This window comes from Camelus ferus, chromosome 12 (assembly GCF_009834535.1).
Source record: "Camelus ferus isolate YT-003-E chromosome 12, BCGSAC_Cfer_1.0, whole genome shotgun sequence".
NCBI lineage: Eukaryota > Metazoa > Chordata > Mammalia > Artiodactyla > Camelidae > Camelus > Camelus ferus.
In genome coordinates this window covers 12,158,474-12,181,673 of record NC_045707.1, presented here as the reverse complement: position 1 = coordinate 12,181,673, position 23,200 = coordinate 12,158,474, and the positions used below count along the sequence as shown (strand labels likewise).

The 23,200-nt window shown below is 60.7% G+C and overlaps 1 protein-coding gene across 1 annotated transcript; it reads right to left on the bottom strand.

The window, feature by feature from the left end:
• Positions 1-15,636: 15,636 nt before the first annotated feature.
• Positions 15,637-20,037, bottom strand: PIM3 (Pim-3 proto-oncogene, serine/threonine kinase). Its single transcript, XM_032492537.1, has 6 exons — positions 18,350-20,037; positions 18,151-18,260; positions 18,012-18,062; positions 17,563-17,932; positions 16,817-16,993; positions 15,637-16,741 (listed from the first exon to the last, which is right to left on the bottom strand). Exons 1-6 carry the CDS (start codon positions 18,432-18,434, stop codon positions 16,554-16,556), a joined length of 981 nt encoding a protein of 326 aa, XP_032348428.1. The 5' UTR covers positions 18,435-20,037; the 3' UTR covers positions 15,637-16,553.
• Between the last annotated feature and the right edge of the window lie 3,163 nt (positions 20,038-23,200).

Here is a 23,200-nt window from a genome sequence, read left to right as displayed (position 1 = left end):
CCGGCAGGGCTGTGGCCGCAGAGCCCCCAGTGTGGGCACAGTGGGCCATGGAGCGGCTGGGGCAGGACGAGGGGAGGGGAGGCGGGCAGAGCCGGGGGAGGGGCCGGGAGTTTCCTGCGGGGAAGAGCGACTGTCAAGGTGCTGTGGGCTCCTAGCACCAGCAGCTGTGCGTGGGGCTCCGCCTAGGCAAGATGAGCTCTGGGGGAGGCACTAGGCTGGGGAGGGGTCTCAGAGGGAGGGCGGGAGGGAACAAAGGAAAGAGTGATACTCAGAGTGGCTGGGATCAGAGGGCTGGTGGTGTGGGGTCTTCTCGTTTTGGGAAGTGGTAACTGCGGCGCTGCAGCTGCGAGACGGGTTCTGCAGTGAGACGGGCGGAGGCCCAGGTTCGGGTGTCCAGCCCGGTCACCAGAGGAAGGGGAGGCAGCTCGGCAGGGCAGGGAGAGGCGCCTGGCAGCGGGGCCCCCGGACCGCAGCGCCGGCGTCGGTGGCGTCCGCATCTCTCCGGGAAGCGGTGCTCTCCCATCCCGCCAGCCCCTGGCGACCGACTGGAACCAGTCCCGTATTCGCCCTCTTCCAGCCAGGACGCCTCGGTTCCTGCAGTATCTTCCTGAGAACAGCTTCCAGTAGGATCCTCTAATTTTAATGCTGGTTTTAAATGGCTGCTTATTTAAGAGACGATTGGGTATTTTTTCCTACGACTCCTCTTGTGCACGTTTAAACGTATGGTTTTCTGCGTTTCGCTGGGCACCCCAGAGAACAGCATTAGGGCGGACGCGGACGCGAGCCAGGCTGGGGAGTGGGCCCAGGGCTGGGCGGGGGGTGCGGGGTGGGCGGGGCGCACTGCACGCGGTGCGGAAGGTGGGAAATTGGCCGTGAGGGGAGAGCAATGGTCATGTGGACGTGGACGGAGGGGATGTGGGATGTGGACACACCAGGGACCAGATGACTGCGGGGGGGGGGGGTGGCGGGGGGATGTTTCGGGGCACCTCTGGCCGGCCGTGGACCCAGCAGTGACTACTGGGGAGGGCGTGTGCCCCAGCCGTTTGCGAGAGAAATGCTGTGGGTAAGCCAGCCGAGAGCTCAGGGGGCGGAGGGGCGCCCGCCTCGCCAGTGGAGCCACCGTCCCTTGGCGCCCTAGGCGAGTGTCCCCAGTAGCCCCGACCAGCACCTGCGTCCTGGAGCTTCTGGGCCTCAGCCGGGTGGACGGCTAGGCTAGGAGCCGGAGGGGCGGGACTGGGGCGCCCGCCTGTGTCTCTCCACTGCCCCCCGCCGCCCCACGCACACTTCGAGATCTGGTTTCCGCCGGGTCCCCGCGGCCAGTGGGCAGGGTCGCGGCTTCCCCTGGGGGTCGGCAGCCGGGGCGCAGCTGCCGGGGCGGGCCCGTTGGAGGAGGGAGGCTGTCCCGGGGGACGAGGCTGGGGCTTGGCTTACAGGCCCTGGAGGGCGAGGGGAGAGGGCTCATCTGCTGTGGGAAGGGGCGGCCCCGTGAGGCCGAGCAAGTCGGGCTGTTAGGGAGGGGCCTAGCGGCCTAGCGGCCAGGGAGGGGATGCCAGGGCCCGCCTCCCTCCACCCCCAGGTCCCCGCCCTGCTTTGGCTTGTATGGGTGAGAACGTCCTTGAGGACACCTCCCTCGTCTTGGGCCCCCAGTGCAGATGTCTTTTTCGCCTCTGACAACATCCCCCAGGAGGGACCCGACGACCTTGCGCCCAGCTCCTGGGCACCTGCTCCAGGCCGTGGGCCCCGGAGGCCCCGAGGGAGAGCCGCCTTGCCTCTCGCGCCCGGTGGGAGAGCTTGCTCCAAGGCGAAAGAACCGGCACACGGAAAAATTGCTGGAAACACGCATTTTAAAAATATTTTGTTCACCTAGTTTTTCATTATCTGATTGTAAAATGGACCTTTTTATTTTGGTGCACAGTGAGTTGTAGCATGTTCCGATAGTCATCCCTGGAACAGGATCCAGAACGGTTCCATCACCCCAGAAAACGCCCTCCTGCCTGGGCTTCCGGGCCCACGCCCCTCCGCCCGTAACCTGGCAACCGCCGCTCTGTTCCCCGGGATGGTAGGTTTGTCCTGTAGATGGAATCAAGGCAGTAGGCAACCTGCGGGATTAACCACTTGGTGTGACGCCTTTGAGCTTCGTCTGGGTGGCTGTGTGAGTCTGCAGTTTGCGCCTTTCCTGACGGAGTGGTCCTCCGCATCCGGATCACCACCACCGGTTTATCTGTTCACCCACTGGAGGACGTTTGGGTTGTTCCCAGCTGTAACGAATAAAGCCACTTCCAACATTCACATACAGGTTTTTGTGCGAACACACATTTTCATTTCCTAGGATAAATGCCCGAGGTGGGGTGCCTGGGGTGGGGTTGCTGCGTCCCATGGGAAGCAGGTAGCTACTGCACGAGAAGCGGAGCCGGCATCTCCCGGGTGGCTGCGTCCCCGGCATCGGCGTCTGAGTGTTCCCCTCGCTTCACATCCTCATCAGCACTTGGCACTGTCAGTGTGTCCGTGTTTCTCTGTTAGTCATTCTGGCAAGCGTGTGGCGGCCTCTTACCAAGGTCCCACCTCGCATTTCACGCGTGGCTGGAGACGCCGGGCCCCTGTCCGCGTGCGCCGTCGGCCCCGCACAGCCCTCTGGTGCCGCAGTGGCTCAAGCCCCTTCCTGTTTGTCAGCCGTGCTGTTTCCCTGGTGCTGAGCTTTGAGAGCTCTTTTACGTGCTGTGTACAAGTCCTTTTGTGACAGGCAGTTTGCAGACATTTTCTCCTACACTTTCTTCCTGAAACAGTATTTTGTAGTTTCTCTCATTATTCTTCTGACAGTGTCTTGGGTAGAGCAAACGTTTTTAATTTTGATGAAGCCCAGTGTATCCAATGTTTTTCTTTTATGGATCAGGCTTGCGGTGTCACTTCTGCAAACTCTTTGACTAACCCCATGTCACAAAGATGTTCTCCTACTTTTTCTTTGAAAAGTCTTATAGTCTGTGCTTTACGCGAAGACCTAGGGCTCACTTTGAATTCATCTTTGCATCAGGTGTGACGTTTAGGTCATGGGTGGTCGCTTTGAATATGGGTGACCAGTGCCATTTGCTGAAAAAACTATTCTTTCTCCACTGAACTGCACTTGCACAGCTGTCAGAGATACCTGCGGGTCTGTGTCTGGGCTGTCTGCCCTCCTCCGTGATCCGGGAGGCCATCTCTCGGTTCACCGGTCCCACACAGGCCTGACGACCGCAGCCGTGCTCTGGGTGCTGACTTGGGTGGTGTGGCTCCTGCAGTTTTCTTCTTCTTTTCCAATTACTTTAGTCGTTTCAGTCCCGTTGTCCTTCCACATAAACTTCACACTTGGCTTGTCTGCGTCCACAAAATAATCTTGCTGGACTCTGGCTGGTTACATCTGCAGACCACTTTGCGGAGAACTGGCATCTTTACTATTCTGAGTCTTCAAACCCGTGAACATGCTCAGTCTTTCTGTTTATTTAGATTTTTTTTTATTATTTTTTAACAGCATTTTGTAGTTTTCAGCACACCAGTCCTGTTCATGTTTTGCTGAATTTACACCTAGACATTTTCGTCTGTTAAGTGGGAGCTATTATAAACGGTAACGTTCTTAAAAACTTGGTTTCCAATTATTCATAGCTTCTATATAAGAATGCAGTTGTCTTTTGTGTTGACCTTGTGTCCTGCAACCTTGCTAAACTCATTTATTGGTTCTAGGAGTCTGGTTCTTTTTTCTTTAAAAAAAAATATTGCCTAGGATGTTTTACATAAATAATTGTGTTGCTAAGAAAAAAGGACAGTTTCATTCTTCCTTTCCTGTTGGTCTGCTGTTCCTTCCTTTTCTTGTCCTCTTGTGCTGGCCGGAAGTCCTGGCACTGTGGTGAGTAAGAGTGGTGAGACGGGCACCCCTGCTTGGACCCCGCTACCTGGGGAAGAGGTGCAAAGGCTTTCATAGTAAGTCTGACGTTAGCTGTAGGGTTTTTGTTGAAGCTCTTCACCAGGTTAAGGAAGTCTGCTGGATACAGGAATCTGAACAGATAGTTCTTCTCTTTTGGGACTCAGAAAATGTTGCATTACTTCCTTCTGGTCTCTGCTTTCTGATGAGAAGAAGTCCAGTCAGTCATTCAAATCCTGGTCCTTCTACATGTAACACATCAGTTTTCTCTGGCCGCTTTGAAGGTTTTTCTTTGTTTATAGTTTCCAGCATTTTGATTCTGAAGTGTCTTGGTGTGGATTTCCTTCCATTTATCCTGGATGGGATTTGCTCTGCTTCTTGAATTGTAAGTTTATGTCTTTCACAAAACTTGCCAAGTTTTCAGTGATTATTTCTTTAAAATATTTTTTCAGCCCCACACTTTCCCTCCTCTCCTCCCGGGGCTCCAGGGACACAGATGTCGCCCTTTGTTGTGGTCTCACAGGTCCCTGAGACTCTGCTCATTTTTTGAAATCCGTTTTCTATTTTTCAGATTACTTTCTAATGACATTCTTAGAGTTCATGGATTCTTTCCTCTGTCGTCTCCATTCTGCTGTTGAATCCATACAGGAAGGGTTTTTTTGTTTTGTTTTGTTTTAGTTTTTGAATTTTTTTTTCAGTTCCAACATGTCCATTTCTTTGTGAGTCATTCAAGGTTAATATTTTATCAAGACTGCACGTTCTTGTTCACATATTTTTATAAAAGCCGCTTTAAAGCCTGTGTGAGACGACTCAGGCAGCTGTGTCAGTTGGCCCATCGTTGCTGTCTGCTGCTTTTCCAATATGAGTGGAGACTATGAGCTTTCTGTTACCGGGTGCTGCCGGTTTCTGTCCAGACGCCTGAGGATTCTGGGTCTCTCCGCTGCCCGTGGGGAATGTCCGTGTCCTTGTTTCGCTCTCCCGTGGGCTGTGGTGCCCACGTCTGCCGGGTACTTAGTCTTTGCTGTTATGATCAGGTCTGCCCCCTCATCTGCACCGCCTCACGCTCGCTCTGAGACTTGGGTGGAGGTCTCCCTGTCAGATCAGTTTTCCAAATACTTGATATGCTAATTAGGATCAGACCCATGCGCTTGGATTAGGGGTGAGACGAGGAGTCAAAACTATGATTCTTCTGGAGTCACTTCCCTGGACTGCTTCCTCTTTTATTTGCCTGGCACTTACCAGACACCCAAGGTTCCCCTTTCCTCCACCAGAAACCACCCATTTCTGCATTTGTGACGCATTTGGGGCCAAATGGCACGAGGACATAGAGGGAAAAAGCTGCTAATGAGTAAGTCCAGCAAGGTTACAGGACTCAAGATTGGTGCATAAAACCAACCATATTTCCATACGTTAGCAGTGGACAATCCAAAAATGAAATTGAGAAAACACCTCTATTTACACCACCACTTAAAAGAATACAATGAATAGGAACATGTCTAACAAGAGGCATGCGAGACCTGTACGCTTAAAGCTGCACCGCATTTCTAAGAGGTGTCAAAGAAGTCTGAATAAACGAGACAGTGTTCACGGGTGCAAAGACTGAAGATTGTCAAGGTGACAATACTCCCTAAATTGATTAATAGATTGGACGCAATCCCATTAAAACGTGAGTGGATTTTGGGGGGGCAGAAATCAGCAATCCGATCATAAAATGTGTATGGAAATGCAAACGACATAAAACGGACAAAACAATTAGTAACAGCTTTACTGTGGTCTGGCTCCTGTACAGTAAACTACACATATTTCAGATGTACACTTTGATGAAGTTCATAGACGTCCACACCCATGAGACCACCACCACAATAAGACGGCTAACGTTCCTGTTGCTCCCCAAGAGGTGCAAATTTCGGATTCCCAGTGTGTCTCTTCCCACCCCCTTTAACTCCTGGTAACCATACGTCTGTTCTCTATGTCTGTGAGTCTGTTTCTGTTTTGCAGGTGAGTTCATTTGTGTCCTTTATTTTAGATTCCACATATAAGCGGTGTCATACAGTATTTTTCCTTAGCCAAAACAATTTTTTAAAGGAACCAACCTGAGGAATTTACAGTTCCAGCTGTAAGACTTACTACAAAGACACAGCAGCAAAGACGGCGTGCTCCGGCACCAGGGCTGATGTACAGGTCAGCGGGACGGACTCCAAAGTCCAGAAATAAACCCAGAGACTTAAGGTCAAGTGATTTTTGGCAAACATGCCCCAGCTTTCAGTGAGGAAAAGGACACTCTTTTCAGCAAATGGTGCTGTGACAGTTGGACATGCACACGTAAAAGGAGGCATTTGGACCCTTACCTCACACCATACACAAAAATCAACTCAAAGTGAACCGTGAACATAACTGTAAGAGCTAACGCTATACAACTTTTAAAAAGGAACATAGGACAAAACTTTTGTGCCCTTGAGTTATGCACAGTGTTCTTAGCTGCAGCACCAAAACAGAATCCATGGAAAAAAATATATAAGTTGGACTTAATCAAAAGTCAATGCTTTGTGCTCAGATACCAGCAGTAAGAAAATGAAACCTGGGTGTTCATTAAGTGTTTGCAAATCATATATGTAATAAAGGACTTGTATTTACAATATATAAAGAACACTCACAACTCAAAATAAGACACACATGCACTCTGAATTGTTATGTATTAGCACAATTTACAATTACACGCGAAATTTTAAATAACAGCAAGACAAACTGCCCAAATGAAAAACAGGCCAAAAGCCTGACTAGATGTTTCGCCAAAGAAGGAGGAGGGAAGCTGGGTGCCTTCTTTGGCGTAACATCTAATCAAATTTGAGAAGACGCCCAGCATCACTAGCTGTCAGGGACCGAAACCGAAGCCCGCACCGCGTCACACCTGCTAGGGCGGCTGCAGTCGCAGTGAACACCGGCGACAAGTGCTGACAAGGCGCTGGGGACCCCGGGGCTCACACGCTGCTGGCGGGATGTACAGTGCAGAGTGGACTTCTGCAAAAGTGAAACATATGTTTCCCATTTGACCCAGCAATTCCATTCCCGGGTATCTACCTAAGAGAAATGACAGTGTAGGCACAGAGAAAGGCGTGCGCATGAAGTCCATAGCAGGCTTATTCGTAACGGCCAAAGCAGCCCCAAACAGCCCAGGTGTCCATCAGCTGGGAATGGATAAGCAAACTGTGGGGTTCCCGAGCGCGGAGCATGTTTATGGGAGCCCGCCACGGACACGTTGCAGCACGGATGAGCTGCACAGTGCTCGTGCTCAGTGAAACCAGCCAGACACCGAGCACCACCAGTGGTAGACTCTGTCGATACCAAACGTCCAAATAAGGCAAGTCTGTGAAGACAGAGATCAGGTGGGTGGTTGCCAGGGGCCGGGGGTGGAGAGGAGCGACTGCTCGTGGGGACACGTTCTAAAATTGGACGGCGGTGGTGGTGGCACAGCTCAGAGATTTTACGAAAATCACTGAATTGTGGGCGGCTCATTGAGATCACTGGAAGTGGGTGGACTGTAGGATATGTAAATTACACCTCAGGAAAGCTGTTTTAAAAATACCTTTCACACTCACACAGACTTTTCACAGATCTTATTAAATTTCCATTGAACTGTCTGAGAAATGTTTAAAGTAGCTCCGAGTGTTTTTAAGAGGAGTTTAGACAGTGTGGCTGGGACCCTGCCCCTGGGGCTCTACGCTGGTGGTGGCCTCCTTGTCACCATTGCTCCCCAAGTCCTGGAGCGAGCATGGCCCCCCAGGGGTGGGGACCAGAGAGGATCAGAGGGAGGCTTGGGTGCTGTCCGGGGAGGTAGGGGTGCCCTGCCACATGCATGGGGACGGGCTGGGAGAGCAGCCTGGGTGAGGCAGACACGAGCGCCAGGAGGCCAGCCCCGCAAGAGCCTCCACCTGGCCCTGGGCTCTGCCCCTCCCTGAGACCCCCACACCCAGGCCAGGGCTCCTCCACTCGGTGCTGCCTTGTCCCCAGTGATGAGATCATTGAGGCGTGGCCAGGGTGAAGGTGGCCTCCACCCCACCCACCCGGCCATGCACACCCCTGTGCGCCAGGCCTCACTCAGCCCTGGCCTTCCTGTCACCTGACAGATCCCCACTGACCTGGGGCACCTCCCAACTTCAGTTCCTTTTTGTCCAGGAGGGAGTCAGGTGACAGAATTGAGGCCCAGAGATGGAACACCCAGCAGGTGAACCCTACAGCTGGGGATCCGCACACCTGGCCGGCCTCCCTGTGTATCTGTGGGCTCGGGCGGGGGGCCCATGTGGGAGCTTGGACCTGTGGTCCTGGAAACAGTGCAGCAGCAGGTGCCCGCCTCCAAAATTCTGGCTGGCTCCCGCCTCCAAAATTCTGGCTGGCTCCCACCTCCATCTTCCTGTCCCAGGGCCGGGCGTGGACCCCAGCCTCCCCTGGCCCACCAGCTTCTGGTGCCAGGGCACTGCCAGACAGCTCAAGGTGCCCACAGCTAACCTGGCCATTAGGGACAGCCACCCTCGGCAATAGCCAGGCATGGAAGTCAGGTGCAGGGCAGACGGAATGGCTGGGCCCTGGTGACCACGTGTGGCAAGGATGGGGACAGAATGTCGCAGAGGCTGGGCCAGGGTGTGAGGGTCAGTAGGCCAGTGGACTACAGCTCTGAGTTCTCAGTTGCCCACAGGTCCCAAGGTCCCCCCACCAGGGGCAAGAGGCGTCCTCAGGCCCAGGACAGGTCAGCGCCAGCCAGGCCTTCCCTGGAGCACTAAACTGAGGGGGTGGCTTGCTGAAGGGAGGGGCCCCCGTGCCCTGGGCTTCCTGAGCACATGGACAGGGTCCCGGGGAGCCTCTCCTCCTGGGACCCACCCCCTTCCTGGTTTTGCTTGGATTGTTGGCATTCAAACAGGTCACACCACCCTCGAATCTGTCTGCTGGCCCGACCGCATCACCGCAGGGACCCCTCCCAACCCCGCACACCCATGTTCTCTCTGCACCTTCCTCGGCCCCAGCCCCCAGCCCCTCCTGCCTCAGATCTCAGCACCGGCGGCCCTCGGGGAACCCCCACTTCCCATGCCCCCGTTGTGTCATGGTTCTTGAACCCCAAGGCAGGCAGCAGCTGGAGGGTGGAGGGCTCAAGGGCGGGGCCTCACTGCTGCAGCATCGTGCTCACCCCTCTCTCCGCCCACCCCAGGCTCCTCCCCATCGCCAGCTTCCCCCACCTCCCACCCACCACGGGCGCTGAGTCACAGGGACACCCCCACGGGCTGCTGTGCCCTTGGAAGGGGGATGAGTCACACAGCAGAGGCAGCCTGGGCCCAGGCTCTGCCTAGACGAGGTTGTGCACAGGTGCACACACGTGCACACACCTACACACAGATACCCAAGCACGCCTGCACAAACCCGCGGATCACACATACACATACCTACACACATACAAGTACATGTGCACACACAAGCACCCAGACACGCACGCCCTCGGACCACGCAGATTGACACACCCACTGCCACCCACACAGTACCACATGCACACTCACAGGTACACACAGGTGTGCACGTACACACACACATCCAGGACAGGCACACACCCGTTTTGTAGCCCTTTCCAGAGGGGAGCCTGAGCTGGCTGCCGAGCAGCAGACCGGGCAGGGCAGAGCTGGGACGCGGGGACCTGCCCCAGGGATGGCCAGGCCACCAGGCGAGCCGGGAGCTTCCTCTGGGCCTGGGCGTGCAGCGCCCGTGACTGTGCTGGCCTGCTGAGAAGTATGCTGAGCTGGCTGTGGCACTGGGGCCTCCGGAGCCCGTGTGCCTTGGATCTGCAGACCCTGGCCTGTCCCAACCCTCAGATCTCAGCCAGAGCTGGGGCTGGGCCGGAGCACCAGTAGGACGGCCCAGGGGCAGCCCCAGGGCTCAGCTCAGGGTCAAGGCCTCTGAGGTCCTCACCCTCTCCCCTTAGCTCCCCTCACCCTTAGCTTACCCTGGGGGAGCATATTGTTTGTGGGGGGGGAGTGGAATCTAGGACCATGGGGCCACCAGAAGGCCAGTGTACAGGGAGGAGGCTCTGCATCCCTCCTATGCCTGCCCTTCTGTTCCTGTTCAGAGTATGGCGGCCTGAGCCCCTCTGCCTACCTCAGGGCCTTTGCACCTGCTGCCCACCCCTGCCGCAGCTCCCCCTCCCCAGATCTCTGCAGAGCTGCGGAAGCCATCTCTCAAGCCCCACTCAGTAGCCCATTCAGCAGAAAGGCTGACAATGACTGCTGAGGGTCCCACCGCCAGGTATCTCTGTCACATCCTGAAACTATCATTCTGATTAGTCTGGGCCGCTGCCCCTCTGGCAAGGGTGAGCCCCGGGGTTGGGAAGTGTGGATTCTCTCTGGAGGGAAAAGGGCCCTTTGAGCTGGCTTGGGGGCGGCATGGTGAACAGAAGCCAGACGGTGGGGGAAGGGGAGGGGCAGGGGGGCGGGAGGCTGGGGGGGACCCACTCTGCAATGCTCTGCAGGGTGGGGCCCTGCACCCCACCACACACGAGGGTGCCTCTGTGGGGACCCGCTGGGCGGGCTGTGCTGTGATACAAACCCCAACCCAGGTGTCTCCAGGCCCTTGGCACTCCCGCCTCCTACAGAAGTTGGGGATCAGCAAGTGGCCCACCCACAGCCGCGGGCTGTGCCCGGTGGTCCGGGATCCCTGACTCCCTGCCTGGTCTGGCCCGGGGCTGGAAGCAGGGACCTCCCAGTCCTCCTGGTCAGCTGGTCCCAGGATCCAGGGCACCTACAACCCAGAGAGGCCCTGCTGCCTGGCACCAGCTGGGCCTCATTGTCCAGCCCCATCCCCAAAGCCCAGGCCCTGCTCAGAGCCTGAGGTCCACAAGGAATGGAGTGGACGGCCCCGGGCTGCGTGCGCCTGGCCTGGTGCCTCGGGCATCAGCACCTTTCTCCCCATCCCCCCACTTGCTGGACATGAGGAGCCCACGGAACCAGCTGAGGGGTATCGCCTGCCAAGCTGTGTGGGGCGGGGAAGCCTGAAGGCCCTGGACCAGAAGCCAACCTCCAGGGCAGGTGTGTAGGGCCAGTGACAGCAGGGTCCCTGCCCACCATAGGCTTGAGCCTCAGATCAGCAGGGTCCCTGACCACCAAAGGCTTGAGCCTGGCAGGAGGGTGGGCAGGAGGGGCCAGAGGCCATGTCAGAGCTGGCCCACTTTCCTGAGCTCAAGAGGATGGGGTCCCACCCTAGGGCCCCTCCCCCTCCTTGGGTGGGTTGGGCCCACCTGCCTGCTTATGACTTAAGCCTCAGTCCCCTTCACCTGGCTCATTCAGTGCCAGGTGCTGGTGACCCCCCACCTGCAGAGGCCCTTCACTCATTCACCCAGGAGCGGACCCCCCCACTCCCGCCTGGCCAGCATCTGCAGGGACCAGTGCTGGAGGGCCAGGCCCTGCCCCACCTGCCTGGACAGGCCTGACTGTCGGGAACTTTTAGGAGTTGGGGTGGTACAGGGTGTCAGTTGTGTAATTGAAGCCCGGGTTTTGCCAAGGCTGCCTGGAAGTCACGTGGGCAGGTGGTGGCCCCTCTGCCCCTGCTGTCGGGGCCTCCACTGTCCCCTCTTCCTGTTTCCTTTTTCTGCTGCTTTTGCCGACACAGGGGATTCCCGGCTAGCCAGCCAGCCAGGGTCTGGAGGCTGAGCGGGTTGGGTGGGGCTCCCAGGTCCTGTCAGGGATCACTTCCCTTTTCCAAGAATCTTCGCTGGGGGTTCATTTGGGGCCGCACTGGAGGAAGGAAACGTAGTGAGGCTCTGACGGCTGTGGGGGGTTGGTTTGGATCGGAGTCCCAGACTCTCCTCCTCGGAAGCTGGGCAGGCCTCGGGCAGGTGGGTGAGGGGGCTAGAGAGGCAGCTGCCCCCGTCACCAGTGGGCTCGGTCAGCACCCACCAGCCCTCAGGGGGCCCACAGCCAGGGTGTAATGTGTTGCTCCCATGGGAGGGGGCGCATCTGAGCAGAGGCCACTCCTGCCCGCCAGGGGCCACGGTATATTCAGAAATCGTTCTTTCCATGATTGATTTCTAGGTTCTGTGCAACCCCAAGGAAAACCGTTGAGGGCAGGATGCTACTCAGAACTTGAGCCAGTGGTTCTCAAGGAGACTTGATACTAAGCTGACCCAAGATACTATAAGATGGGTGGAGACGGGGGCTAGCCTGGCAGAGAGCGTCAGAACCACTGGACCAGGTGAAGCTGGAGGCTGGGCGGCCTCCTGGGGCCAGGGGAGCAGGGGGGGGCGGGTTGGGGCAGAGGGCGGAGGGGAGGTGAAGAAACCCAGGACTGTCCCAGGAGCCGGCAGCCTGGAGGAAGGCAGGGCAGTAGCCTGTTCCCTCTGCTCCAGCCCCAAGCCGTCCACGAGGCCGTCAGTGCCAGCAGCCCCAAGGCGGGTCGGGGTCCTGCCCATGGAAACAGCCCCATCTCAGTCCCAACAGGGCCTGGGTCAGAGAAGCCCCTATCCCAGCGCCCATCCCCAGTGCGGCAGACAGGGTTAGTTCTGACAAGCAGAAGGGATCCCACCCCAGTAGAGGGGGGCCTGCAGACACCTGGGGACACACACAGCCATGCTGGCATGGCTGGAGGTGAGGGGCCCACAGTGGCTCCCTGCCCTTCGCCTTCTGCAGAGCCCCCTGGCACTGAGAGTGGGACAGCAGGAGGGCTGGAGGCTGGCCCACCCCAGGCCCCACAGCACGACATCCAGTGGGGCCCCTGCCCTGGCGCCTGCACCAGCACCTGAGGATGGGGTACTGCTGTCCTGGGGGCTGCCTGGGCAGGGGGGAGGAACTAGTCTGGGGGGAATAGGCCCAAACTCCAAGAGACAGATCCCTCCCAGGAGCAGGAAAGAGGCCTCTATGTGGACAAATCTCCAGGAAAAGAAGTGGACTCTGTGGACTTCCTCCCCCACGGACAGGCCAGCCCTCAGGGCTGGGGAGTGCTGGGGGACCGCAGGGCAGGCCAGCCACTCGGATCCTGACAGAGCCCCAGGTTTGTGTCTGGAGTCAGGAAGCGCCAGCCATGGAGAAGAGAGCCTGGCACACAGGTGGCCCCAGGGAGAGGACCCGGGCCCTGCCTCCGCCGTCCCCACCCTACAACCCAAGCCCAGCAGAGCCCAGACGGGCCAGAAGGGGTGGCAGGCAGGGCTGGGCCAGGGCAGGCCCCTCCCAGCCGGAACCCTGGAATTCTGCCTGCGTCTCTGAGACCTGGGACTACACCCACGAGGGATTCTCTGAAATCTCACCACCCCAGGGGCCAGGGAAGACCCCCACACACACAGCGCACTGCTGCTTCTGCGCCACTCCTGTGGCCCGCACCCACCACGAGAATCCTGGGCCACCCACACCCCCCACGGGCCTTAGCCACCAGGAGTCTCCAGTCAGGCCCTCAGTAGCTCCCTGATATGTGGGGGCACAGCAGTGAGGATCCCTGCCTCTCAGGGCCTCAGTTTCCCCGAAGGCAGCCTGGGCAAGCAGCCTTGCCTAGGGGGGCCGAGGGCGGGGGACCCGCCCAGCACGCAGGCTGGCACTGGGCGGCAGCAGCACCAGGGGCCCAGGCCGGGCTGGGCCGGCGGATGGGTGGGGAAAGCGGTGGTCGTGGGGCACCCAGCGCGTGCAGAGGCAGAAAGGTCGCGGGCGCAGCGGCTCCCCTCCGCCACCTCCCCTCCTGCCCTGGGGACAGGCTCTGCAGGGTGGGCTTGGCCTTCCACCCCGCTGCTGTTGCATGTCAGGTAGTACCTCCCAGCCCCCAAACCCCTGGCCTGACCTCGGGACCCACCATCTGGCCCCAGCCCACGTCTGCTGGCCCCACTGGTCCTGACACACACAGTCCTGGGCTTCCTCCTCCCCCAGGTAGGAGAGGCGCTGTCATCTGTGGCCACAGCCTCTGTATCCATCAAACCATCAGGGGTCACCTCTGTGACCCTAGAGCAGCCGACACCCGCCTCACCTTCGTGGGCATCCCTACACAGGCTCTCAGGCCCAAGGAGCCTCCAGCAGGCCTGGCAGAACCTCAGAGCAGCGGCAGTTCCGAGGAAGGCCTGGACTGCAGCGGGGGGTTCTCTGTTCTCCAGGCTGTGGTTTGTGGGTGGACCCTGCACGAACAACCCTGTGGAACCCTATGGAGTCTGTGGAACCAATAAAATGCGAGTCAGAACTTGCGAGTGGGACTCCATGTGTGACGCTGGAAGGCGCCGAGGACAGAGCACAGAGTGGGTCCACTGGGGCCCAAGCTGCCTGCCCGCCCGCTCACCTCCTGACTGCACCACTTCCCTCTGCCCCCAAGCCCTCCCCAGCCATCTCCCGCAGTGGCTCCCCACTCGGCCCCCTGAATGTCCAGCCCTGAGAGCCCCCAGCCTTCCGATCAGGCAGCAGCGCCCCCACTGCTCCACCGTCCCGCACAAAACAGCTCAGTGAGCGGTTATCAGGTGGTTTGGTAGGTGGATGGATGGACTGAAGGATGGATGGAAAATGGGGGAGTGAATGGGAGGGGTGCCCAAGACTGGCACAGCACCCCCAGCTGGCAAGTGAGGGACAGGGACCATAGTGACACGTGAGTGGCTGTCACCAGGGTGAGATGTGGGGGCCCAAAAGCTGCAGAGGTGCTTGCTCTCCACCCCCAAGTGCAGGACTACTGCCTGAGACTCCCGTTCCGGTGGGGCAGGGTGAGCATAAGGAGATGAGCCCCACAGGGCCCAGGAGGACTCAGGCCAGGTTGGCTAGGCCAGGGCCACGGACACAGACTGTGTCCCCATACACACCCCACTGCTCCACGGTGTCAGCCAACACCGAGCGGGACTGCCCCCTGGGTTCCTGGGCTCAGCAGCAGGCCCTCAAGCCCTAGGCAGGTCACCAGCGCCTACCGACTCCCTGAGTGACCAAGCCCAGAGTCCCCACCCGACGGCCTCTGCTCACCATCAGAGGAAAGGCCGACTTCATTTCCTCCAGCTCCACTTCCCAAAACTTCCTGCCTCTGCTCTTCCCTGCAGCTCCAGGACATCCTTTGTCCAACTCTGGGTTCCCAGGGCCCAGCAGCAGGTGTGCAGGCCGGACACCAGGGCCAAGGGACACAGGAACAGGCCTCTAAAGGCTTGGGGCCACATGCCTGGCCCTGCTGGACTGTCTGGACAGCCTGCTCACTAGGCCCAGTGGGTTCCCCTCTGCCTCACAGAAGCTGCCAAGCAGAGAACCTATGTGGGGGTGGGTGGGGCCTGGCCAGACCCTCCACCAGACCCACCCTAAACACTGCAGCCTGGTCTGCCGGTCCACACCTGGACTTGGCTGTGGCTCCCACCCAACACCTCACCCTGTGCCTGTCAGGCCAAGGTCCAGACACACCCACCTCTAATCTCTGTACCTGGAGCACCTTCCCACTCCTCCATGTCACGAACTTCTAGCCATTCTTCAAAACCCTTTCCAGCCTCTGCCTCTGGACTAGTGCTGGAAACGCACCCCCACCAAGGGCCTGGCTCCCTGCCCCTCTCTCAGGGGACCCCGAGGGCACAGTCTGTTTCTGACTCCCCTGGGTGCAGCTGGATTAGAGAATGGGGTGACAAGGAGGCCAAGAGCTGAGTATCAGGAGAGAATTCCTTCTGGCCTGGGCCCCCTCCCGCTGCCACCTCCCCACTGGAAAACACAAAGGGAGCGACGCAGGTACCAGGGCCCCTTCTCCCAAAACTGCCTCCTCACTCCAGACTACCCAACACAGTAAACATAGAATATTCATTTAGTACAAAACAATTTAATTGAAATACCTGTATAAAAAAATATGATTTTTCAGATATCTCACTTCTGAACTGGAAGAACCCCTATCCTCAGTGCCCTCACACACTGGGACCACAAAAACACCTCTGCTGAAATAAATTAAAGGCTTGAGACTCTGTCCCCCAACCCCAGAGCCATCAAGCAGACTGTACAAGTCAATAACTTAAGCCCGCCCCCAAGCGCAGGGCCGCAGGCGGTGGGGCCGCCGCTCCTCTCAAACTAGCTGCTGTGGGTTTGGAGACCTGGGTCCACACGCCAGCCGCCCCCTCTCTGGGCACAGGGCCTCAGAGGAGGCGGGGCAGCTGGGAGGGAGGAACCTCGGCAAATAAGTTAAACAATAAATAGCCCTCCGTAGGGTCACACCATAAATAAGACGTTCGCAGGCGCACGCGCGTCGGGCGGGCGGGCAGCAGAGGCCTGAACGTTGCATTGCTTGTGCACAAACGTGCCCAGAACACCGAAACAAGGGTGGGAGGGGCACGAGGGACCCTGCGCCCCTGCCCCGGTGAGATGAGGCCACGGGCTGCGGGAGTGCCCCTGATCCCACGTGTCAGATGCGGGGCCGTTGGCGGTGTCAGCACCGCCCCCAGAGCAGCACAGGACAGGGACAGCCTCAGCTCAAGCAGGGCAGGCGAGACCTGGCTTGAACTGGAGTGTCTTTGGACAGAGCTTGAGAAAACCAAGTCCCGTGAGAGCAGCGCTCAAAAAGGCACTCAAAGCAAAGGAAACAGGCCCGTGCCAAAGGCAAAGGTCACCAGGGGTCAGAGATCACTGCTTTCTCCAGGAGCAGACTACCTAGGCAGGCTGGCTGCTGCAGGGCCTGGCTAGGGCTGGCGGTCCCCTCTTGTGGTTCCCACAAGCCAGGTGCAGGCCCGGCCTCACAAACTCTCACTGCTGGAGGTGGTGCTGGCCCCATCATCCGCGTCTAGGGTGCAGAGCCGAAGGTCACAGCTCTCAGAGGGGCCCTCCTCCGCCCCCAGCATCCAGGGGTGGGCAGAGATTTGGTCCAGCGAAGGCCGCTCGGAGGGCCGCAGGGACAGACACCACTGGATGAGCTGCTGGCACTCTGTAGGGGAGGAGACAGGGTCAGGGCAAGGCCGCCTCCCCTGCCCCGTGCCGGCAGACCCAGACCCCCACACACCTGGGGAGACCCTCCTGCGGAAGAATAGGCGGCCCCGGAGGATCTCCTCGTCCTGTTCGAAGGGAACGTCCCCGCACACCATGTCGTAGAGCAGCACGCCCAGAGACCACACGGTGGCCGCGCGACCGTGGTAGCGGTGGTGGCGAATCCACTCCGGGGGGCTGTATACTCGGGTGCCTGAGGGAAAGGCGGGGGTTAGCACGCCCACCCCCGGGGCAGCGCCCCACGAGGCCAGCACGACCACAGAGAAACACCTAGACCCTGCGCTCCCCGCAGATCACCTCCCATGTTGAGCCCTGAGCCAAAGGCGGCGGCTGCCTTGAAAACCGGCTGGTCCTCCCACTGGAAAAACCCCGGCGGGCGTGGCCTCCCCCGGCGCCGGCAGCCCCGCCCCCCCAGCTGGCCCGGCGCTAGAGGCGGGTCACATGAGCTCGGGCTCGGGTTTCACAACAAACAGATGTGAGGTGAGGATACGCAGAGGGGGAGGGGCGGGGAGCCCCGGCTTCCCCGGCTCCGCAATGCGGGGATTTCTGCGCGGCGCCCCCGCGCTCCACACGCGCACAGGAGTAGCCCGCAGCAGCGCCAGAACCCTGGCACAGCCGAGGAGAGTCTGGAGCCCGCGCCCCCAACCACCACGGATCCAACGGCCCGAGGTCCCGCTTCGGCTACGCATGCGAGCGAGCCGGCGCGGCGCGCGGCCCCGACAGTCGCCTGCCTCTTGGCCCTCCCGCGCAGAGAGCGCTCACCATCGAAGTCGGTGTAGACCGTGTCGCGCAGCAGCGCGCCCGAGCCGAAATCGATGAGCTTGAGCTCGCCCGAGCGCAGGTCCACCAGCAGGTTCTCGTCCTTGATGTCGCGATGCACGACCCCGCAGCTGTGGCAGTGGCGCACGGCGGCCAGCACCTGCGCGAAGAAGCGGCGCGCCAGGGCCTCGTCGAGCGCGCCGCGTTCCGTGATGAAGTCGAAGAGGTCCTGCGCTGGCTCGGGCCGCTCGAGCACCAGCAGGAAGCCGTCGGGCCGCTCAAACCAGTCCAGCAGGCGGATGACCCCGCGCGAGCCGCCGGCCGCGCCCACCTTGCGCAGCAGCACCACCTCCAAGGGCACAGCGGCGCCGGCCTGGGGAGACACGGTGGTCAGCGCGCTCCGCCCGGCGCCCGCGCCCCAGTCCGGCGACCCCGACTCCGCCCGCACTTACGATGCTGCCCCATTCGGTCACCCGCTCCTTCACCACGTGCTTCACCGCCACCTGGGGGGAGGGAACCAGTGGTCAGGCCAGCGCGGACACAACAACGCGCGCAAGGCGAGAATCCCGGGTGCCCGGCGGCCCGACTCACCGGGAGCCCGTCGGCGATGCGGCTGCCCGCGTAGACTGTGCCGAAGCCGCCGCTGCCCAGCACTGCGCCCACCTGGTACACCTTCTCGAAGCTCTCCTTGTCCGCCTTGGCTGTGGAGAGCGCGTGGGCGGGGTCAGTGCGGCCTGGGACCCCGGCCCCCCGACCCCGGTGGACCCCCGGGCTCCCGGTCCCCGCATACCTGGCTGCAGGATCGTCACCGGGAGGTGGTCCACTCCGCCAGGCCCGCACAGGTGCGCCAGGGAGCCGAACTTGGAGAGCAGCATCGCGGGCGGCGGCGGCGGGGCGCGGGCCCCCGGCCTCCGCGCCGCCTCTTGCCCGGCCCGGCTCCCCGCGCGGCCGCGGACGCGGGAGGGCGGCCTTCCCGGGCCGCACGGAGCCCCTATCCGGACAACAGGCGGGCGTGTCCGAAGCGCCGGCCTCGGAGCGCGGGCTCGCTCAGGCGAGGCCGTCCGCGCGGCACAGTGCCCGGCCGACCCCACGTAGCCCGCGAGGACACGCAGCAGGCCGAGCCGCTCACACGCCCCGGCCGCCTCGCCCGGGGTTTTTGGGCCGCGGTCGCGCGTATCCCTCCGCGCGGGCGGGGAGACCCGAGGCCCCGCCCCCTTCGCCGGCGTCGCGCGGCTCGGGGCTCCTCTGAAACCCGCGCGCGCGGCCGAGGAGACAGCCGGACGAGTCCGGCGCGCCTTCCGTGGTGGGCGGGAGCCGGTGGGCGGGGGCCGCGGCAAGCCGCCTGGGACTAGCTGGCGGGAGCGGAGCGGCGGAGGCGCACGGCGAAGCGTGGCGCGTCACCTCTTCTCCGCGGTCACACACGCGCCCGCGCACGCGCAGCTCCCTCGCGGGCGGTGGCTCAGGCGTACGGGGCGGGGATGCAGGAGCCAATGGGAGCCGGTGTTTGCAAAGGGCTCAGGACCCAGCCAATGGAGGCGCGCTTGAGGGGCGGGGTCTGGTAGGCCCCGCCCCAGGCCGCGGCAAGAAGGTCACCCGCTACACCGGTCGGGCGCGAGCAGCCGGGCGGTGAACGTGGCGGCGGTGTCCTGGTGAGCGGTGGGGTGTAGAAGACGTGCCCCGCCGCTCCGGGCCGTGCGCGTGTCTCCTGGGAAGTCCGTGCACCCCCGAGCGCGAGTAGCTTGGCGCAGCGGGCGCGCGGCTCCCTGGGGTCCCCGCTCGGCGGCAGCCGCAGGACACGCAGCCCCTGTGTGGGTTGGGACTCCACCCTGCCCACCCCAGCCGGCGGTTCTGACCCTGGCTTGACCTCAAGCCCGCAGCCCAAGGGCCCTCCCTGACCATGCCTCCCGCCCTGGAACCTTTGCCCTGCTGTCCCCGTGCCTAGAGCGCCCTCCCCTACTCGCCACTCACCCAGCTGTCCTCCATGCCCAGCTGCTGTACGCCTCTACTTGGGAGCCCACCTTGACCGTCACTGCTAGGGCCCGAGCCAACCCAGGTCTTCACGACCTTGCTGTGGACCTGATCCGGTCGTCTGCGTTCTGTACTGCACAGACTCATCTAACACCTCTGGTTGCTTGCCGACCTCAGCCCAAGGTCACTGGCCTAAACAGTTCAGGACTCGAGTGAGCAGCCGTCTGCTAGCCCCAGTGGCTGAACCCAAGACATTCACTGCTTCCCACAGCCATCCCAGAGAGGGTTGAGGGTTGGAGGAGCCAGGAGGCCAAGGTGCTGGTCTTTCTGGCGTTGCAGGAGCTCCCTGTCATCCCTGGGGGCCAGACTGAGATCTGACCTTTGCAGCCACGTCCCTGGGCCCATCTGGGGTCACCTTCAGGTGTGATCTCATCCAAGCATTGCCTCGGGGGCTCTAGTCAGCCTGTTGATTTCCTCAGCACACCCAGCCTCCGCCAGGTCACAGCCCTTCCTGCCACCATCCCTGTCCCAGGACAGAGAGCAAACCCTCCATTGTACAGCTCTAAGGTTCTTGTCTTCCTGGCGCTCTGTCCACCACTCTCCTGTGTGTGGGCCCATGAGCCACGGCTAGGGCTGAGGGTTAACCATGGGCCCCAGGCCAGGACAGGCGCCTCAGGGTCAGATCCAAGGTAGGATGCCTGCCTCTTCGGTGGAATCCAGGGACCGCTGCTCTCTTGTGGGGTCTTCCAGAAGACCAGTGGATGGTCCTCAGAGCCTTCCTCCTTGGATTCCTGGACCCACAGCCCATCTAGGGGCTAGGGAGGGTGGGAGTGCTGGAGCGTGGTCTGGGTCTGGGCGTCAATATGCGGTTCTGAGGGCAGATCCAACTCAGCCGAGGGGGCTGAGGTCCCTGGTGGCCTCCCCAGTGGACCCCCAGCCCCCTAGGCCTCTGTGTGGCCCTCCAGGCCAGTCCTCCCCAGGTGTCCTGGCCTGTGTGCCCGCCTTCCCTGGCCTTAGGAGTCAGCCTTGGGAGGCCCGCATCCTGCACCCAGCAGCTGCAGAGTCTTGATCCAGACCTGGAGTCCCCCCCAACCTCAGAACAGTGTGCCATCTCCTTGAGAACTGGGTGAGGCCATTGTCCTTCCACCGCTAGCCCTGAAGGTGGGCTGAGCTTCTAGAGGGCTCTGGGAGTGGGGAGGGGTCCCTGGCCTGGTCCAGGGGTGGAGAGCAGAGCAGGAGGCAGCTGCTTTTCTGAGGTGGGGGTTGCCTCAGGGCCTTCATCTCTCTCAGACTCTGGTGTGTGTTACAGATGTGTTGTGTGTGTGTGTGTGTCCTGGGTGGACTGTGAGCTCCCTGAGGGCCAGAAGGGACCCAGACCCCCTCACCAGGGGCTGTCCTTCTGCAGTGGGGGCCTCTTTCAGGCCCAGTCTGGCCCAAAGAGTGGGCTGGGGCAGGGGGCTGGGAATCTCCACTTGTGAGACCACATGGAGCCTATGTCTCCTCAAGCACTATTCAAGCCTCACCCTGTCCCCACCCTACAGATAGATGTGATTCAGCCCATTTCTCAGCTTGGCAAACCAAGGCTCTGAGGGGTTCTCCTGGCAGTGGAGCCCCCCACCCTCCTCATGCAGGGAAGCAAATCCAAACCTGAGACTCAAAGGCCTTTTGCCCTTCTGCCCTAGGCATGGCCCTTGGTAAGTGACCCCAGGCCACCCCTTCCCTGCAGGTCTGATCCACACCCCTGACTCCAGCCACATCCCCAGCAGTGCAGGAGGCCAAGCCTTGCCTGTTTTTTCCTGGTTCCTGGAAGGCCCATCCGGTGGGCCTTAAAAATAGCTCTGAGCCCCACAGGCAGGCCAGGCCCAGGTCAGCAACTTCCCGAGCAGCAGAGCAGGGGCCTCTCCGGCAGGGAGAGGCCACCAGCAGGAGGGCTCAGCTGGGGCTGAGGCGCCGGGCTGCCTCACTGACCGCAGAGAGCCAGGCCCTGTCTCTTGCCCTCCCCCACCCCAAGTGTGCCGGAGGCTGGGGCCAGCGCGGGGTGAGCACCTCCACCTACTTGGCCATCCTGCTGAGCGGGACAGCCTCAGACCAGGGCTAGGTGCCTCTTCAAGTCCCCATTCTCTCAAGGCATGTGTTTCCTGAGTGGGGAGAGCAGCTTGGATCCTACCAGAGGGGGCACACCCCCTCCCTTCGCCCTGGAAACAGTCCACCTGGGCCCAGCACAGCCAGCACCACTAGGTCACTCTCCGGCACCCAGCAGAAGGGGTGCACTGTTGTCATGGTGACTGGAGCCAGGCTGTCCTCAGATTAGGGAGGAAGGGATGGGTAAAGGACAGATAGCCTGGGTCTCCACTCGCACTGTCCCCTCACTACACACACACACACACACACACACACACACACACGCATACATGCAGAGCATCACACACTTATCAACATGCCACAGAGCTGGGGCATCCCAGCCAGGGAGCTCGGGGGACCGGCCCTCATCCCCCTTGTTCACCTCAGCCCCATATCAACAACCAAGGCTTCCTCAGTTGGCCCCCTTCCAGCTGCCCCTGGAGGTCCCACGGGTTTGCTCATCTTGCCCGCCCTGACCCTCTCCAGGTACCTCAACCAAGACCATGCCTCCCTGCCCTTCCCTCGGCCCCTCTCTGTGCTCCCTCAGCCATCATCAGCTTATCACTTTGCCACGCCTCCCATCCTCCAGGGCTGCCCTGGGCCACCAGGGTCAGTCCCAGTGACTCGCTCCACAGTCACAGCCATCCCCCTGAGCCCCATCTGGCCTCCATTCCCACTGCAGGAACCCCTGGCCCATCTGGGCCTGCCCCCTGCCCTGCCCCCGTGGCCCAGCTTGATGGAGCCCAGCTTCTATCTACCTGCACCACCGCAACCCTGACCACAAACTGGGCTCTGGGAGCCTGGCCTGGCTTGCGAGCAGCATGGTATGCGCACCCTCGTACCCCCTCAGCCCCTGCATAGGGCCACTGCCCTGGCCGAGGGAGGGCGAGGCCTTCCCTCTGGCCTCCACAGGCCTCGCCTCCGCCTTGGCCTCTCACCCGCCGGGGAGGGGAGCCAGCATTGCTGAGCCAGGGTTTTGCAATGTTCCCCGAAGGCAAGCCGGATAGGGCCTGGACTGGGGTGGAGCGGGAATCAGTGGGAGCCGGTGGGCGGAGGCCTGGGGGAACTCTGGTCTCCCTGCCCAGGAAACCCCAGCCTGGCCTGACCCAAGGCCAGGCTGGCCCAAGTTCAAGGGCACGTTCTCTCTTGGCACCCCACCTGCTGCCCCTGTACAGAATTTAGCCTATGAGCCGTCCGCGGACTGGCCGCAGACACCTGGACTCTTGGCCCGGGAGCCCTGGAAAACCAGAGGTGACACTGTGGATGCACCCAGGCCTAACTCAGAGCGAGGCTGGGTTCCCAGCGCCCCGACCCCAAAGGCAGCTGGGCTGGAGCTCCCAACCCAGCCTTGGGGGTGGCAGTGGTGGGAGCAGTGGCTACCCAGTGGAGATCGCCCTGGGCCCATGGGGCTCCTCTCCTCTGAGCCCCAGTCCCAGGCCACCACTGGACAGCAGGCACAGCCTTTGCACTGGACCAGCTCCCTGGCCACTTTCTTGGGGTCTCACACCTCTCACCCTACCCCCTGCCTGGGTCTCCCCCTCATGGGGACTCT

Bases quoted from the DNA above. Each gene is read 5' to 3' on its own strand.
- PIM3 (XM_032492537.1), bottom strand. From the start codon at position 18,434: ATGCTGCTCTCCAAGTTCGGCTCCCTGGCGCACCTGTGCGGGCCTGGC. The intron at 17,933-18,011 runs GTAAGTGCGGGC...GTGTCTCCCCAG, and splicing joins TGACCGAATGGGGCAGCATC to GCCGGCGCCGCTGTGCCCTT. The intron at 16,742-16,816 runs GTGTGTGGGGGT...CCTCCCCTACAG, and splicing joins CCGCAGGAGGGTCTCCCCAG to AGTGCCAGCAGCTCATCCAG.